Source organism: Leucoraja erinacea, chromosome 9, assembly GCF_028641065.1.
Source record: "Leucoraja erinacea ecotype New England chromosome 9, Leri_hhj_1, whole genome shotgun sequence".
Lineage (NCBI taxonomy): Eukaryota > Metazoa > Chordata > Chondrichthyes > Rajiformes > Rajidae > Leucoraja > Leucoraja erinaceus.
The window spans coordinates 63,465,057-63,481,790 of record NC_073385.1 but is presented as its reverse complement, the minus strand read 5'-3'; the positions used below and the strand labels follow the sequence as shown (position 1 = coordinate 63,481,790).

The window sequence follows — 16,734 nt, the reverse complement described above, 5'->3', positions numbered from 1 at the left end:
ATAGATCCTGGATATGAAGATATCTGAGCACTGGAACACCAGATGTAATGGTACTTCAAAAAATCATCACTGGGTGGCGCCACCAGCATGCCTCGCCAACAGTCTGTCTGTCCTTTCTTCTTTATTGTTATTTTTTAGTATGTGTTGAAAGTATGTTTTAGTGTTCCTTGGTTTATTATGTGTGTGTGGGGGGAGAGGGGTTGGGGGAAACTTTTTACAATCTCTTACCGCAAAGGAGATGTGATTGTTTTCCATATCGTATCTCCGTCCCCACTGCGGCCTAACATCGTGGAGTTGGCGGCCTTTCCTGCAGACCAACAGGAGCTCCAAGCCGCAGGGGTCTGTGGGACTTTAACATCGCGGAGCTTGTAATCCCTTTGCCGGGGATCGAAGCTCCAAAAATGAGTCGTGTGGACTTTCACAAGGGGAAGCCTGGGGTCTCTGGGAAGAAGAGGCCGACGGGATCTCTATGCTGCGGAGAAAGTTTCAACCGCCCCAACATGGGAGTTTCGATCATCCCGACGGGGGCTCCGATCGTCGGCTGCGGGGGGCTGTGATCGCCCCGACTGCGGATGGTTTAACTGCCCCGACCGTGGAACAAAGAGGAGATTGAACTTTACTGTCTTTCATCACAGTGAGGAATGTGGAATCCACTGTGATGGGTGTTTATGTTAACTTGGTTGTGTATCATGTTGCTTTTCAGCTAGTATGGTTGTAACTCAAATTTCACTGGACCTTAACTGGTACATGTGACAATAAACTGACCTTGAAAACAAGGAACGATTAAACTTATTGCGAAAATGGTGGAATACATTATTGAAGAGGTAATAGCAATACATATAGATACTTGTAAGAGTATAAAGCAGTCATACACGGTTTTATGATGGGGAAGTTCTTGACACATTTGCTGTACTTCTTTCCTGGTGGAATAAACTGGATTGATAAAGGCAAAAACAATAATGTTTAGTTTGGAATTTACAGAAGATAGATGAATAAAATGTTACTCAGGCTGAGAAAAGGAAGTTCTTTCCTCACATGGTTGCATTTCTATATTTGAAAGGGGCATGGATGAGCATTATTAAACTCATTTAAGGCAGAGATGGATTTTTAAACTATGGAGAAAATAAAGATTATGATAATCAAACAGGAAAATTGGAGTAGGTGCCAAAAAATAGATCAGACACTAGATTGCTGAATGGCAAAACTGACTCAAGGAGATGTATGGCTTGCTCTTTCTCTCCCATGTCATGTTCATATTCGTTTTGTTTTAAAACTCAGTCAAAATATTTTCTCTTTTTGTCTCAAGGCCATATAAACTGATCTACCATGAACAAGGAGCGGTATCACAATTCTGAATTGATCTAGTCACTTTTCTTGAGGTTTGCATCCTTCAAGTGCTTTTGTAAAAAACTTTCCTCAGCTATGTTCAATGTAATAGAAAACCAGTACCTTTGCTGTTAGCAGAGTAACAAGGGATGCTTCTGCTCGCTCCTCTGTGATGTAAGTCCCTGGTTTCCCAACCCAGCGGGCACCATTCTCCACATTCATTAACTTTCTCTGCTTTTTGGATAATCGAGGAGGTCTCGTGGGTGCAAAGGACGGCCGCAAACTGGTTTTAGCTGCTGATTTTGGCTTTGCATTGTTTGCAGACTTCTTTATGCTAGTCACAGGTCCCAATGTCATCTCAATCTGCTTGGTGTTTTTGGAAACAGAGCCAACAGAAATGGGTTGCGGAGAAACCGAAGTTCGATTGGATGTGTGGGACCCTCGACACTCAGCTTGGGATGACCGGGATTTCAATACACTATCCAACGTGCGGACATAACTGGAACTTTTGGAAGGCATTTGACATACAACTTTTGATGTTTTGTTCACGCACAGAGCAGCACGCTGATCAATAATTTTCTCTTCATTTTCCAGGTATTCATCCAATGTGTTACTTGAGAAAACAGAACTATTTTTTAAGGAGTACTCTGGTTTTGCACCTGGAACAGATCACAAAGCAAAATTAATCGATTCATTTTTTAGTGCACCATCCAAACAAATTATCATCAACTGAAGCATAACATTAAAACTCAGTTCCCTCACCGCTTCACAACTATTTTTTGGCAAGTGTGCAATTTGCTAACATGCCTAATGGGGCGAAGCAAGATGGGTTCAGATGAGGGGGGTATTTGCCCATTTGATGGGAGGTAACAAAGGATAAAGGTGAAAAAGAGACACAAATCATGTCCCTCCCCAGGCACTTCATGCAAATACAAGAGACATAACACCCGTGCCACCACCTCCTCTTTTACTCCCATGCAGGGAGCCTAGCAGCCCATCTTGGTGAGCCAAATATTCACATGCACCTCTTCCCATCTTGTCTGTAGCATTCTGTGCTCTCGATGTGTACTCCTTTACATTGGCAAGACCAAGCGTAGACGAGGTGACCATTTCGCCAAACACTCACATTCAATCTGCCAAGGCCGGCTGGGGCTCCCGGTTACTGCCCATTTTAACTTCCCTTGCCATTATGTCCTTTCTGTCTTTGGCCACCATTTCTAGATTGAGGCTGCATGCAACCTGGAAGAACAGCATGTCCTAGTTCGCTAGGGTATCTTACAATCCAATTGCATGAAAATTGAATTATTTAATCACATAACACCCATCCCTTCTCTTTTACTGCACGATCATCTCCCACCCCCGGGACCCACTATTTACTTTTACTATTTCTTGTAATCAAATGTTTCAAAATTACTGTTTTCACTTGTCACAAAATGTAAAGAACCACATTAACTAGCAAAATGTGGTTGTTCTTTAATTTATGTCTATTTATATCTGTTGTTACCTAATCAGTGTTTTTACCTTAGAAACAAGGATTGTTTTCAATCTCATCTCTAAATTAGAACTGCAATCTTCAGAAGACATGCAAGCATAATTCATATAGCCATATTTTGGAAATATCAAGAACATAAATACTGATCTAGACGGGGTTTTTTTTAAATCATGGGTCACATAATCTATGGTAATAGACATTTTTCCTTAGTTGCTCAGATGAATGAGTGAATTTTCCACTGAAGTGCTCTTTTCTCACCTAAAGGTTCTTGGCCTTGTTTGATTGGAGAAAGTTCAAAGATGTCTCTTTGAGCAGATCTTGCAATTGAAGTCGATGAAGGTGATATGACAACTCCTAAGCGTTTCAGATTGACTGTTGACATCAAGGAATTTGGCTTAAGACCAGCTGTCGGGAGAATAAAAGGTTTATTAATGATAGCTCCGACTAGGTTATGGTTCACATCCTTTGCATTATAATGCAACAACTGGAAAACTAGCAGGAAAGGAATTAGCAAGTTCAAATTCACCATGCTTAGATGGATCTTTCAAATTTTATCAAAATCTTTTTATTAATTTTACATCTTTAAAAAGATATATACATCATAATCACACTGAACTTTTAATCCCTTGTTTATTATATTTTTTAAGAGATCTACGTTTACATATTCTGTCATGCTGCTGCAAGTAAGAATTTCATTGATCTATCTGGGACATAGTACAATAACATACTCTTGACTTGAACTGGTACATTGGAACAAACTTCCATTCAATGTCAAACATTCACCTCCTTCAAGCAATGGGTGCAAAATAACTCTGGGGTCTAAACGACTAAGGTCCTCAAGCAGCTGCTCTTCCAGCCGTTCCATTTTCTCTTCACTTTCTTGAGGATCTGCTAAAAAAAATGAAAAGTACATACTCAATATGCCTGATGATTATAGATAGGGAAAAAGAAAATCTAGAAACAGTATTGAACTTTGGGAGATAAAAGGTATGGAGAAAATATACAATTAATGGCATGACCTTGAACAGCATTGATGTACAGAGGGATTTTGGGATCCAAATCCACAACTCTCCTGAAAGTGGCAACACAAGTAGAGTGTAAAAACACATATGATATGGTTGCTTTCATAGGTTGGGGCAATGAGTACAAAAGTCAGGAGGTCATGATGCAGCTTTATAAGATTTTGGTTAGGCCGCATTTGGAGTATTGCATGCAGTTCTGGTTGCCCCTTTACAGGAAGGATGTGGAGGCTTGCAGAGGAGATTTACCAGAATGATCAATGGATTAGGGAGTATTAGTTATAGGAGAGGTACTTGGATTCTTTCTCTGGAATACCACAGGTTACAGGGAGACCTGATAATATAAGAGGCTTAGATAGAGTAGACAGTCAGAACCTTTTCCACAGGATACTAGAGGGCATAGCTTCGTGAGGGGGGTCATAGCTTAAAGATAAACACAGGATAATTTATTTTTAAAATACAGAGGGTGGTGAAGCCCTGGAACACACTGCCGGGGTTGTAGTTGAGGCCATATGGTCGCGACTCTGCGGCAAAATTTTGCTCTGACTCCATTTACAAGCTTGCAGATCACATCATTGCAGTAGCTGGATCTCAAACTATGAGATGGAGTACAAGAAGGAGGTACAAAACTCAATAACATAATGCTAAAATAAACATCCTCTGCCTCAACACAAGCAAAATGAAAAAGGTAGTCTCTGACTTCAGGGTGCGGGCTACAAAACATGCGGGCTGCAAAACATGCTCGAGTATGTATCAAGGGTGCTGAAATAAAGATGGTCGTGAGCTTCAAGTTCCTAGGTGAAAATATCGTAAATTTATCTATGATGCAAATGCCAAGAAAGCATACCAACCCCTCCGCTTTCTCAGAAGGCCAAGGAAATCCGGCAGGTCTTCAATGACTCTTACCAACTTCTACAGATGCACTGTAGAAAGCATCCAATTCATCACATGTATGCCAACAGGCCTCCCCAAGACCTCAAGAAATTGCAGAGATTTATAAACGCAGCTCAGTCCATCACCCAAACCAGCCTTGCTTGCAACCCTCCCTCCTTCTCTTTTGTAGATATGATTTGCCTGGATTGCACACAAATAAAAGGTTTTATTTGGTACGTATGAAAATAATAAACCAATGGCAATACCATTAAAATTGGATGTGATTTTTTTTGATACTCAACCCAATGTCTTCATATATGAATTCACACTAACAATGTGTCAGCAGCCTAGCTCTAGCCATAAGCATCTGTCTGGCCTTGGAATACATAGCACAGCCATCAAAATTTGGCAATACCTAGTATTTGGGAGGGCATTGATGTCCATGCCAGGGCTTGCACGCCACTTTTTCAGCAATCAGAGTGGCAAGTGGTACCGCAAGTGGCATGCTCTGCTATCCGATGCAAAGTGACCAAGAATAACACTCGCTAAAGCAGGCGGCATTCTGAGGTAGAGGTACCTGGTGCAACTGTGGCCGACATCACTGCCCGCCTGCATTCGCCTGCGCCTCACATCATCCTTGAGTGGCTCTGCATGGGAAATTGACAGAGGATCTACTCTTTTCATTCAGAGGCCCGACCACTTCAGAGATACCCTGTACATGACTTCAACCATCCAGTGATAAGCGCCAGCTTGACAATCCAGGGGCTCATCACAACTCTGTGGACCAATATGTTTTAGGGAGACAATATGGGAGCAGAACCAGTGCTAATACCAAGATAACCTCGAAGAGCCAGTTGGATCTAACTCAATTCAAAAACAATTTATTACCCAGTAACCAACCAAAATTCTGTTTCCTTCGATTCAGGTTGGATGACCAAGCTGAAGTGTACATCTGGTTTTGGTAATAATTTGTCATGTAGTTCCCTTTAAATATAAAAAGAAAAGGAAAAATAACATTACTAAAACATTAAATTTAGATATGTATGGCTGATAGCATTACGGTTCAGCAGAGACTAAATAAACTTTGTGTAGTTAATACCTGTCGGATGAATGGGATTGCTCGGGTCTTCCGACACATGTTCAACAAGGTGGGATTGCAGGGCATCCTGCAAAAAACAAATCCAAGCACTTTTGAGTTGAACAGCAAACATATCAGAATTACATGTTGGTACACCTTAGGAAAACTTCTAAAGAAATTATAGAAATTAAGATGAAGATAGACACAAAAAGCTGGAGTAACTCAGTGGGACAGGAAGCATCATTGGAGAGAAGGAATGGGTGACGTTTGGGTCAAGACCCTTCTTCAGACAGGTCTTGATCTTAAGAGGCGGACAAAGGAAAAGAAAACTGCTTGGATTTTGATTTGATCCGCTGTATGCGTTGTTCAGGGTGTGGATTCTTATCCATCGGCGATACCAAATGTAGAGGAATGTTCCCTTCCCATTCCCATAGTGATCTTTCTGTCGTAGGCATCCTCCTTTGTCAGAGTGAGGCCAAATGCAAATTGGAGGACATCTCATTTTTCGCTTGGGCAGCTTACAACCCAGTGGTATAATGGATTTATCTAACTTCACGTAACCCTTGTATTCCCTTTCTCTCCATCCCTTCCTCACCCAAGTTGTACCAGCTTCAAAGTCATCTTGTTGAGTCTCATTGTCCGTACTCGCTCTAATGTGTAAGGCCCTTCTGCTCTGCACAAGACCTTGAGCCAAGTACTTGATACAAGATGTGTAGTAAGGAAATGTGGATGGTGGTTTAAACCTGTCTGCAACTCGTTTTCACCAAACACACAGCTAACAATGCCCTGTTTCCTTTATCATCATTACTTTTTTGCATATCTTTCATTCAATTGTTCTATATTTCTCTACATCACAGTCTGTATCTCGTTTCCCTGTCCCGACTCTCAGACTGAAGAAGGGTCTTGATCCGAAACGTCACCTATTCCTTTTCTTCGGAGATGCTGTCTGACCCGCTGAGTTACTCCAGCACTTCATGTTTTGCTCTAGATTCCAGCATCTGCAGTTTATTGTTTCTCCCCTTGAACAAATTAACACTTCCTAAAATCATATCCAGAAGTTAAAATAAATTGTGATATAATTGGTTGAAAGTGAGAAAAGGACATTCCAATTTTAAGCATGTGCTCACTGTAGATCTCTCTGAAGTCTAACTGCATTAGCACATTCCTATTGAAATGGTGCTGCCATCTCATGGCCCAAATTCTGAAAATGAAGCAAGCTGGATATCATGGACTGCTGGAGATGGAAGAGGCACATATTTTCTGGATTTGTGGTGTTAAACACAACCAAAAGCTGGAAATGCTGGAAAAAGAAACAAAACTGTTTTCTTGAAAATCTTTGCCTGAACTGAAAAATAGAAAAAAGTTTAGTCTAGTTTAGAGATAAAAACGGAAACAGGCTCTTCGGCCCACCAAGTCTGCATCATGCAGCGATCTCCGAACACGAACACGAACACTATTCTACACACGAGGAACAGGAAACCAGAGTTCCCAGAGAAAATACACGCAAGTCACGGGAAGAAAGTACAAACTCCGTACATACAAGCACCCATAGTCAGGATCAAACCCGGGTCTTTGGCATCATAAGGCAGCAACTATACCTCTGTGCCACCGTGCCGTCTTTAAAATGTTTTGAAGCTAACTTGTTTCTTTTTTTCCTATTGGTTATCACGAGTCTTTAGCCTGAAATGTTAACTATTTCTCTCTCCGTAGAAGTTGCCTGCCCTGCTAATTTTTTTGCAGCATTGTGTTTTTGTTTCAAAATTAGTTTATTTTTTAATTTTCAGTCAATGATAAACATATGATTGGTTGGTCACACACCAGCTGATGGCCAGTGGGATGTATGGAGAGCTCTGGAATGCCACAAGCTCAGTCTATCAATCGTCATGAAACCTGCCAAGCTACAGGCTTTCACCATCATGTCTACAAACAAAACATGTCCATCCACTGAGATGCTCAAAGTGAGAATGAGGGTGGGAGAGGGATGTAACTTAATCACTATGTACAACTTCTTCAACTTTGTGCCATTGTAGGTGCAGAGCCAGGGGTTGGAACATCACACCAGATACTACTGCCCATGTCTTTCTCAGTGGTACGGACAGTTGGTTCGGGAGGTGCGGTCAGAGTAGCTCAGATGAGTAACTGCAGTACATTTGAATGATAGAATGCACAGTAACCACCACGTACCTGTGGAGTTCTCCAGGTCCCAGAATTGAATGCCTTTTCTGTATATTTTATCTTACGAAATCTGAAACCTTCTCCAGAGGTTTTCTCAGAGGGCGTACCATGTGAAACAGTTGGATTATTTGAAACTGTGGAAGTACTGGTTTTATTCACGTTTTTTTCTGATGCAGAGCTACTCTCTTTGGGTCCAGAGCATACAGATTTTGAATCTACATTCTCCACTTGAGAATGGGTAGGATATTTTGCAGAATTGAGGAACTGGAGAACAGTGGGTATAGGTCCCCCTTTCCTCCGACAAGAAGACAGTAGCTTTTGTGGCAGTTCAGATATTTTTATGGTGCCGTTTGTAAAAGTACACGGCTCCAAGTAAACTACAAGCACTTTGGTACATTCCAACCTCATCATTTTTGCTTTAGCTACTCCTGTTGGACTGATTAGTGGCTGCTTGGTAACTGCAGATGAAATTGCATCTACTTCATTGATGGAGCCTTTGTTCATAGTTTTATTTTGTGAATCACAATTAGTTCCACCATCCCTTCCTTCTGAATCTAAAAATTCCTTCTTTTCTTTACATTTTAGTCCATCACAATCAAGGATTACTGGGTGTGCTGCATGGTTATATTCATAGTCATCTGGAGGCTCTTCCTTGACAATAATTTTAAAAAGCTCTTCATTGTATTCAGATGGTGCAACACTGGATGGATTTGTTGAATAAATACTTGGGAAGCATTTAGCTACTCCCATAGGAATGATTAGTGGCTGCTTGTTAACTGCAGATGAAGTTGCATCCACTTCATTAATGTAGCTTTTGTTCATAGTTTTATTTTGTAAATCACAATTCGTTCCACCATCCCATCCTACTGAATCTGAAAATTCCTTCTCTTCTTTACATTTTAGTCCATCACAATCAAGGATTACTGGGTTTGCTGCATGGTTATATTCATAGTCATCTGGAGTCTCTTCCTTGACAATAATTTTAAAAGGCTCTTCATGGTATTCAGATGGTGCAACATTGGATGGATTTGTTGAATAAATATTCGGGATGCTGCAGAGAAATAAAAACAAAGGACTGAAGCAAAATAGACATTGAACATTAAAAATGGTCACATTTTTTTTACAAATATAACTTCTAATCCAACCAATGAAGCATTGCATAACACTTTCAAATTAACAGAACATGACACCATCAGAAATGTTACTGGATTGAAAAGGGGATTGTATAAACTAAGAAATTGGAGAAAAAGAATTGATGTCCTGGAACATAACAAACTTACAGAGGAGGTGTGCCTGGCGATGTTGAAGCGCATAAAAATGGATAAATCCCTAGGGTCTGACCAAGTGCATCCTAGGTCATTGTTGGAAATAAGAAATTGCTGTGGTTCCAGACAGAGATTTTTTTAAATATATAGCCACACGTAAGGTACTGGAAAATTGGAGTGTGACTAATGTGACTTTATTTAATAAAGACAGAACAGTATAATGAACCTAAATCAATGATGGCAGTTACTGAAGGGAGTTATGAAAAACAAGATCTATCTACATTTGGTGAGGCAAGGATTGATTAGGGAAATCTGCATGGCCTCCTGCCTAGGAAATAATTCCTCATGAATTTGATTTGATACTTTTGAAGAGACCAATAGGATAGGTAGAGGACAGAGGTGGTCTATATGCACTTCAACAAGGCTTTTGACAAGGATCTGCCTGATAGGCTGGTCCACGTGTGGGCACTTGGGATTCAGGGTGAGTTAGCCAATTGGAATCAAAATTGGCTTGATGCAAGGAAAGAGGGTGGCAGAGGAGTTTTTTGTTGCTAGATTGGAATCCTGTGACCAGTGGTGTGCTGCACGGATCGGTGCTGGGTCCCGTTATTTGTCATATATATTGAATGGATATGTGGTGATTGGTTATTCTGTATAATACACCAACATTGGTGATGTGGTAGACAGTGAAGAAACATAGAAACACAGTAAAATTGGTGCAGGAGTTAGCCATTCGACCCGAGCTAGCACTGTCATTCAATGCGATCATGGCTGATCATCTAAAATCAGTATCCCGTTCCCGCTTTTCCCCCCATATCCCTTGATTCCTTTCGCCCTAGGAGCTAAACCTAACTCTCTCTTGCAAACATCTTGTGAATTGGCCTCCGCTGCCTTTTGTGTCAGAGAATTCCACAGATTCACAACTCTCTGAGTTTTCTGAAGCTAAAACAGACTTTAAATCAACTAGGAAATTGAACAAAGGAAAGTTAGATGGAATTTAAATCAGACAAGTATTGCTTTTGGGAGGTTGGACAGGACATATACAGTGAATGACAGGGCATAGAGTATATATAATGAATGACATGCATAGTAGCACAGACACCTAGGGGCCCAAGTACATAACCCCCTGAAAGTGGCATCTGGGTAGACAATGTGGTAAACACCTTGACATGCTTGCTTTCATCGGATAGGGCACTGAATACAAGATTTGTACTCCATTAAACAGCTGAAATAGTTCATAAGTCATCTGAGAGGAATTAGCACATTCGGCCCATCAAGTCTATTCCACCATTCAATCATGGCTGATCTATCTTTCCTTCTCAGCCCCATTCTCCTGTCTTCTCCCCATAACCCCAAACATTGTAATTAATCAAGAATCTGTCAATGTTCGCCATAACAATATCCATTGACTTCTGCGGCAATGAATTCCAGATTTACCACCCTCCAACTAAAGATACTCCTTCTCGTCGACTTTCAAGAGGTATGTCGTTTAATTCTGAGGCTATGGCCTCTGGTCCTAGACTCTCCTACCAATGAAAACATACTCTTCACTTCAACTCTATCCAGGCCTTTCACTATTTGGTAGGTTTCAATGAGGACCACCATCATTCTTTTACACTCCAGCGAGAACAGGCCCAGTGCCTTCAAACACTCATCAGGTTGACTTAATCTTTCCTGGAGTCATTCTCATAAACCTCCTCTGGATCCTCTCCAACACCATCACATCCTTCCTTAGTTAATGGGCTCAAAACTGCTCACAATACTCCAAATACGTTGGGACCAATGTCTTATTTACCCTCAGCATTACATCCCTGTTTTTCTATTCTAGTCAACGTGAAAAAAAATTGTACTTGCCTTCCTTACTACCGATTCAATGTGCAAATTAACTTGTTGGGAATCCTGCATCAACACTCCCAAGTCTATTTGCATCTCCAATTTCTGAATAATCTCCCCATTAAGAAAATAGTCTACGGCTTTATTCCTACTACCAAAACTCATGATTCCACTCTTTGCTACAATGTATTCCATCTGCCATTTCTTTGCACACTCTCCCAACCTGTTGCAAAGTCTTTCTGGCTGAATGGCAGAAGGCAATGGAGTGTGCCAAACTGAATTCAAAACCTGATCAGATGAAGAATGGAGAAGACAGTATCTGATGGTTATTTTTGGCAACCAATGGGGCTTCACAGAGTTTTATGTAGGATGTATTAATGCTTTAAAATTTAAATTAATGGAGAGTTAAACAATTTTGTAGATAATACAAAAAATGTCCATGTGGTTTGCAGCGAGGAAGACAGCTCTAAGATGCAGCAAGATATTAATTGACTACTCAGTTGAGCAGAAAATCTTCGTGATGTTCAATCTCAAGGCGTGAGAGAGATATGCAATAAAAGTAGAGGACACCAAAAGCTGCGGAGCAACAGACTACCCTACGAAGGTATTGACAACACATAATTAAAATGGTAGTGAAACAGACCAGGTTGAGGCAAGGAGCAAGGAGATTATACCAGAATTTTATTTGACCACTTAAATACTGCAAACACTTCTGGTCCTGGAGTTTTAAGAGTAATACAGCACGAAACAGGCCCTTCTGCCCTATTCGTCCATGCCGACCTAGAAGCCTCGCCTTAGCTAGTCCTATTTGCCCGTGTTTGTCTGTTATCCCTCTAAACCTTTTGTGCACACGTACCGGTCCAAGTCCCTTTTAAATTATGTTATAGTACCTGCTTCAACTACCTCCTTTGGCAGCTTGTTCCATATATCCAGAGTGAAAAGGTTGGCCCTTAGGTTCATATTAAATCTTGCCCCTCTCACCTTAAACATATGCGATTGTGTTTTTCCCTTCTATTCCCATTATGCTTTCATACATCTCTATACGATCAACACTCAACATCCTGCCCATCTAAGGAATAAAGTTCTAGCTTGTCCAACCTCTCTAGCTCAGCCCCTCAATTCCTGATAACATCCTTGTAAATCTTATCTGCACTCTTTCCAGTTTAATGGCATCCTTCCTATTGCAGTGACATCACAGATAAAGTAGATTACACTGAGTAAAGTTCAAAGTAAATCTATGAGGATAGCCATGGGTTGGGTTTCTTTTCTTTGGAACAGAAGCTGCTGTAGAGACTTAAAAATACTGGAATGTAGAACCAGAGTAGGACTACAGATCTATTGCTGGAAGGTGAGATTGGCCAGGATAACACTTACAAACTACTTGTATACATGAATCAAATGGTCTATGGTGCCAGTTTTTGAGATTTTCTGTTAATTCTAGTAGTTCTACAAATGTCTCACTCCTCACAACTTGCATCTATTCAGTTGCCTGCAAAGATACATCAGAAAAGGTTTCAGTACTTCAACTATCATCTGAGACAACTGAGATTACCTGGAGATGGAGGGGGGCAGCCTGTTATCGGCACGTTAAAATAATTATTTCAAACAAGGTGAAGACCTACATAATAAATTTTTACCAAAACAAAATCAAGTTTGAGTACTTTAAATAAACCTAATCCAATTAAAATGAAGTATGTTTCACATCTGTTCCAAGACAACCGCTTTCAACAAGCCACTTGAACCTGACATAAACCATTCATTATTTTAATTACATGAAGATCTAGTGACCAAAACATTTCCCACACATCAAATCCTCAAAACACCGCCCAAATGTTATGTTCTGATCACAATCTTAGTAAGACATATCACCACTTTCAAACAAATGAGTATACTACACAAGGTTTCATCTCATACATTTGTTCAGCTATCTCAAACCTAAACTTCCTCCGAGACATCACGGACCTGCCAACACTGCTACTAAGGTTGTAAATGCACTATACAGATAGTCATAGAACTGTTGCAGTTCAGAAAGAGGCACCTGACCTGCTGCAGTAGTAGAGCTCATTTTTCCACCGTCTGCAGATTGTTCTCACTTGTGCCTTTCCCCCATTTATTTTCAAAAGCTCTGATAGCAACTTCCAGTCTTAACTACCTTTTACTTAAAACATATTTTCCTCACATCATCTTTTGCAACATGACAAAATTTTGAATTTATACTCTGGTGCTTGTACCATCTACTAATGGGAACAGTGTCTCAATATGAACATTTACATCAATACTCCCATATACAGATTTAACAGATGAAATCTGTAACTACACACATTATGTTAACCAGATTATATTTCAAATTAATTAAAAAATCACAATACTTTGATTTGCTTGTAAGACGAGATGCAGAAGCAGTAAGAAGAGCAATATTGATTTTCTCAGAGAGTTCCTCCACAGTCTCGATGTCCATTGCCGCTTCACTAGAGGTTGAGTCGAACTGTGAAAACATTATGGTTAGTAAAGCAAAATACTGACTCGTCACACACAACCTAAAACACTATATTTTTGAAGAAAAACATCATTCCTCAGGTGGCTGTCGGGTCCCGGGGGTCGCACGCAGCCACCTGAGCTACTTCCTTCCCCGGCCACATTGCAATGGCTCTGCGCCCGGAGCGCCACGGCAGTGGTGAGTAAGTTGCTGGCATGATTCCTGACCCCCTCCTTCTCAGCGCTCCTGCCCGGGCTGACCAGGCCAGACTCCCCATACACTATGAAAAGAACTCCTTGAACTAGTATTGTCATTCAATAAGATCACAACTGATTCAACGTGCTACCGTTTTTCCCACCATCTCTCCATCTGCCGTCACCCTCCACCCACACACCCCATCCATTCATTCATTCAGAATGGAGGAGATCTGGAAGCCTTGGGCAAATTGAATCGTTACTTTCTTTATTTTTATTTATTTTTTTGAGCATGAAATGTTCTATGTCCCACTAGCCTTTTAACAAACATTAGCAATTCAAAATGGGGAGGGGGGGGGGGGGGGGTGTCTTTAACGCAGGTGCGTCATCATTGCTGGAAATACGGTAGTTGATAAGATGAGTTATATACCACTTTTTCCTTATCATTTTGCCACTATGTGACAGTTCTGGGTTAAAGAGGTAACCAAATATTTCAAAATCAAATGGATCTACACTTTGCCAAGAAAAATATTTAAATTAGCGAGGATGCAGTTCATAAGGTAATCCCCTATATTATTTGGTAAATTGACAACACTACTCAAAAAAACACAACCTATCCTATACAGAGTCAAACAACAAGCTGATCATTACAATGCCGACAAGTGAAACTACTCACCATTCTCTCAACGTCAATTTTCTCTGCATCACTTTGACTGTCACCATTCACCAGATTACTCTGAGGGCCAGTCTCTTTATCAGAGTCACAAAAGTTTTCATATTGCAGTAATTTTTGATGAAAGTCTAGTTCATCATTCTCCGGATTTTTTAGCATATCTTCTTCCCTTTTAACTGGAACATTAAATGTACTTGCTTCAAACCAACATTTTTTATCTTCCATCTCCACTTCCACCTGCTCATCATGCAACCGATTTTTCTCCTCCATACTGGGCATTTCCTCTGGTTCCTTATTAACCACTTCATGGTTAGACCTGGAAGAATCTTTATCAACAGAACTTCCTTTACCAGTGCTTGTGGAATTCTCCAGTGCAGAATTTTCATTTTCATCTTCCACAATCTGTTCTTCACCAGTGTGTGAACGATCAACCAATTCTGCTGGAGTAGGGTGTTCTAATGCATTTTGATGGTCTATAGAATCATCGTCCGCATCACTGACTGAAGGCGTGGAAGGAAATGCATCAGTCTCTTGTTTAACTTCTGGCAATGGATCAGCATTTACATGGTCCTCATCTGGTACACCCCGAGACACCGTTGTCTCAATAAGCTCAGAATCGGCAACATGAATCTCTTCCAGCCCAGGTTCAATCAACTTCTCTTCTGCTTTGTTATTCTGGTTGGCAGTCTTCTCATAGCCTGCTTTTTCAAATAACTGTGAACCAGATGACTGATTTGTAAGCTTCAATGACTTTCCAGCAGTTATGATGGTATTTGACACACTTTTCTGTCCTTGAGGAAGCTGCAGTAGTGCAAATGCCACTGGTTGAAGGGGAACAAGATGCCAAGCATTGATAGTTTGACCAACACCATTAACAAATGGAGGCTGTGAAGTAGCTTGAACAGGTACCTCTGACGCTACTGCAGAAATGGGTTGAGGACTAGAGGTTTGCTTCAAAGCAACGCAGGCTGGTTTTACAACAGGGGTTGAACGAGGTCTTCCTCTTTGTGGTATTATCCCTTTAGGACATAGAGTGACATTGCTGGGATATAAAGCCACCGAACAAGATTTTATTGCGGTAGGCACACAATTTCCACTCCCTGAGCCTAAGAATATGAAAGTAAAAAAGGAGGAAATGTTAGATAAAAAACGGAGATGATAAAACAATAGAAATGTGTCAAACGTTTGTGCAGTCCAGTTCCACATTATGGTAGGTGCAATTATATTCTTGTGTGGAAGAGTCTGGGTTGACTTCCACTTCCATTTATGTATCTTCACCAATCTGTGCTACATATCCAGAAGTTTAATGGTGAGAGCAGAAATTATGATTAGGTGAAAGGGATAGTAGTGGAGACCCAAAAGCGAGGAGTGGGTTTTGGAGCAAGAATTATATTAGTTGATAAGAAGAGTTTATTTTTGGCTCCTTACGTTAAGACAATTATTTAAATTAAAAACTATGAAAATAAATGATACTGAAAGGCCTCGAGTGGATACCGGATAATGAAAGGCCTAGAGTGAATGTGGACAGTATGTTTCCAGTAATGGGAAAGTGCAGGACAAGAGGGAACAGCCAAAGAATAATGGGACGCACCTTTAAAATGGAAACGAGGAGAAATGTCTTCAGCTCGTGAATCTGTGGAATTCATTGCCACTGATGGCTGTGGAGGCCAAGACACTGGGTATTTTTACGGTGGAAATTGACAGGTTCTTGATTAGGGAGGGCGTCAAAGGTGATGGGAGAAGGCATGAGAATGGGGTTGAGAGGGGAAATTATTGAATGGCAGAATGGCAGAGTAGATTTGATGGGCTGAATGGCTTAATTCTACTCTTATGATATTATGGAAGTCGTGTGTTTATCAGTGTTTAGTGAGAGGTTCATTTTACACTTACGCCATTCAACATTCGATTGGAGAAATCCCATTGACATCATTCTGTTTATTTTTCTCTAATCTATTCCATCTCATGTGCTCACCAATTCCTCCCCGATTCTTCTACCACCCACCTGCACTAAGGGCAATTTCCAGTTACCAATTAACCAAATAGCCAGTCCGTTGTCCTTGGGATATAGGAGGAAACGGAGTATTTAGGCAAAACCCATGTGGCCACAGGGAGAACATGCAAACTCCACATAGGCAGCTCTGGAAGCCACGATCGAAATCAGGTCACAGAGCTATGCAGCACAGCAATACCTACTGTGCTGTTTTTCAGCTTTTTTTCTCTTCCTTTTATCTTGGAATTACAATCCACTATAATCTGTAAATCTCAAATTTCTATTTACTTTAACTTTCTTGTGACATCAAGTTTATGGTGGTCGTCAGAGCAATTCCCTT

The 16,734-nt window shown here is 40.7% G+C and overlaps 1 protein-coding gene across 5 annotated transcripts in view; it reads right to left on the bottom strand.

Annotated features, from left to right (window-relative positions):
- LOC129700484 (MAX gene-associated protein-like) overlaps positions 1 to 16,734 on the bottom strand; it is a 172,098-nt gene that overhangs the window by 104,954 nt on the left and 50,410 nt on the right. For 2 of the 5 annotated variants that reach the window (XM_055641009.1, XM_055641010.1), the window contains exons 7-14: positions 14,408 to 15,510; positions 13,431 to 13,546; positions 7,973 to 9,014; positions 5,810 to 5,876; positions 5,599 to 5,694; positions 3,602 to 3,709; positions 3,077 to 3,223; positions 1,450 to 1,985 (exon numbers count right to left, since the gene is read on the bottom strand). In XM_055641009.1, the coding sequence (XP_055496984.1) occupies positions 1,450 to 1,985; positions 3,077 to 3,223; positions 3,602 to 3,709; positions 5,599 to 5,694; positions 5,810 to 5,876; positions 7,973 to 9,014; positions 13,431 to 13,546; positions 14,408 to 15,510 (3,215 nt within the window). The remainder of the gene's footprint in view (positions 1 to 1,449; positions 1,986 to 3,076; positions 3,224 to 3,601; positions 3,710 to 5,598; positions 5,695 to 5,809; positions 5,877 to 7,972; positions 9,015 to 13,430; positions 13,547 to 14,407; positions 15,511 to 16,734) is intronic. The other 3 variants (XM_055641011.1, XM_055641012.1, XM_055641013.1) reach the window with 3 other exon arrangements.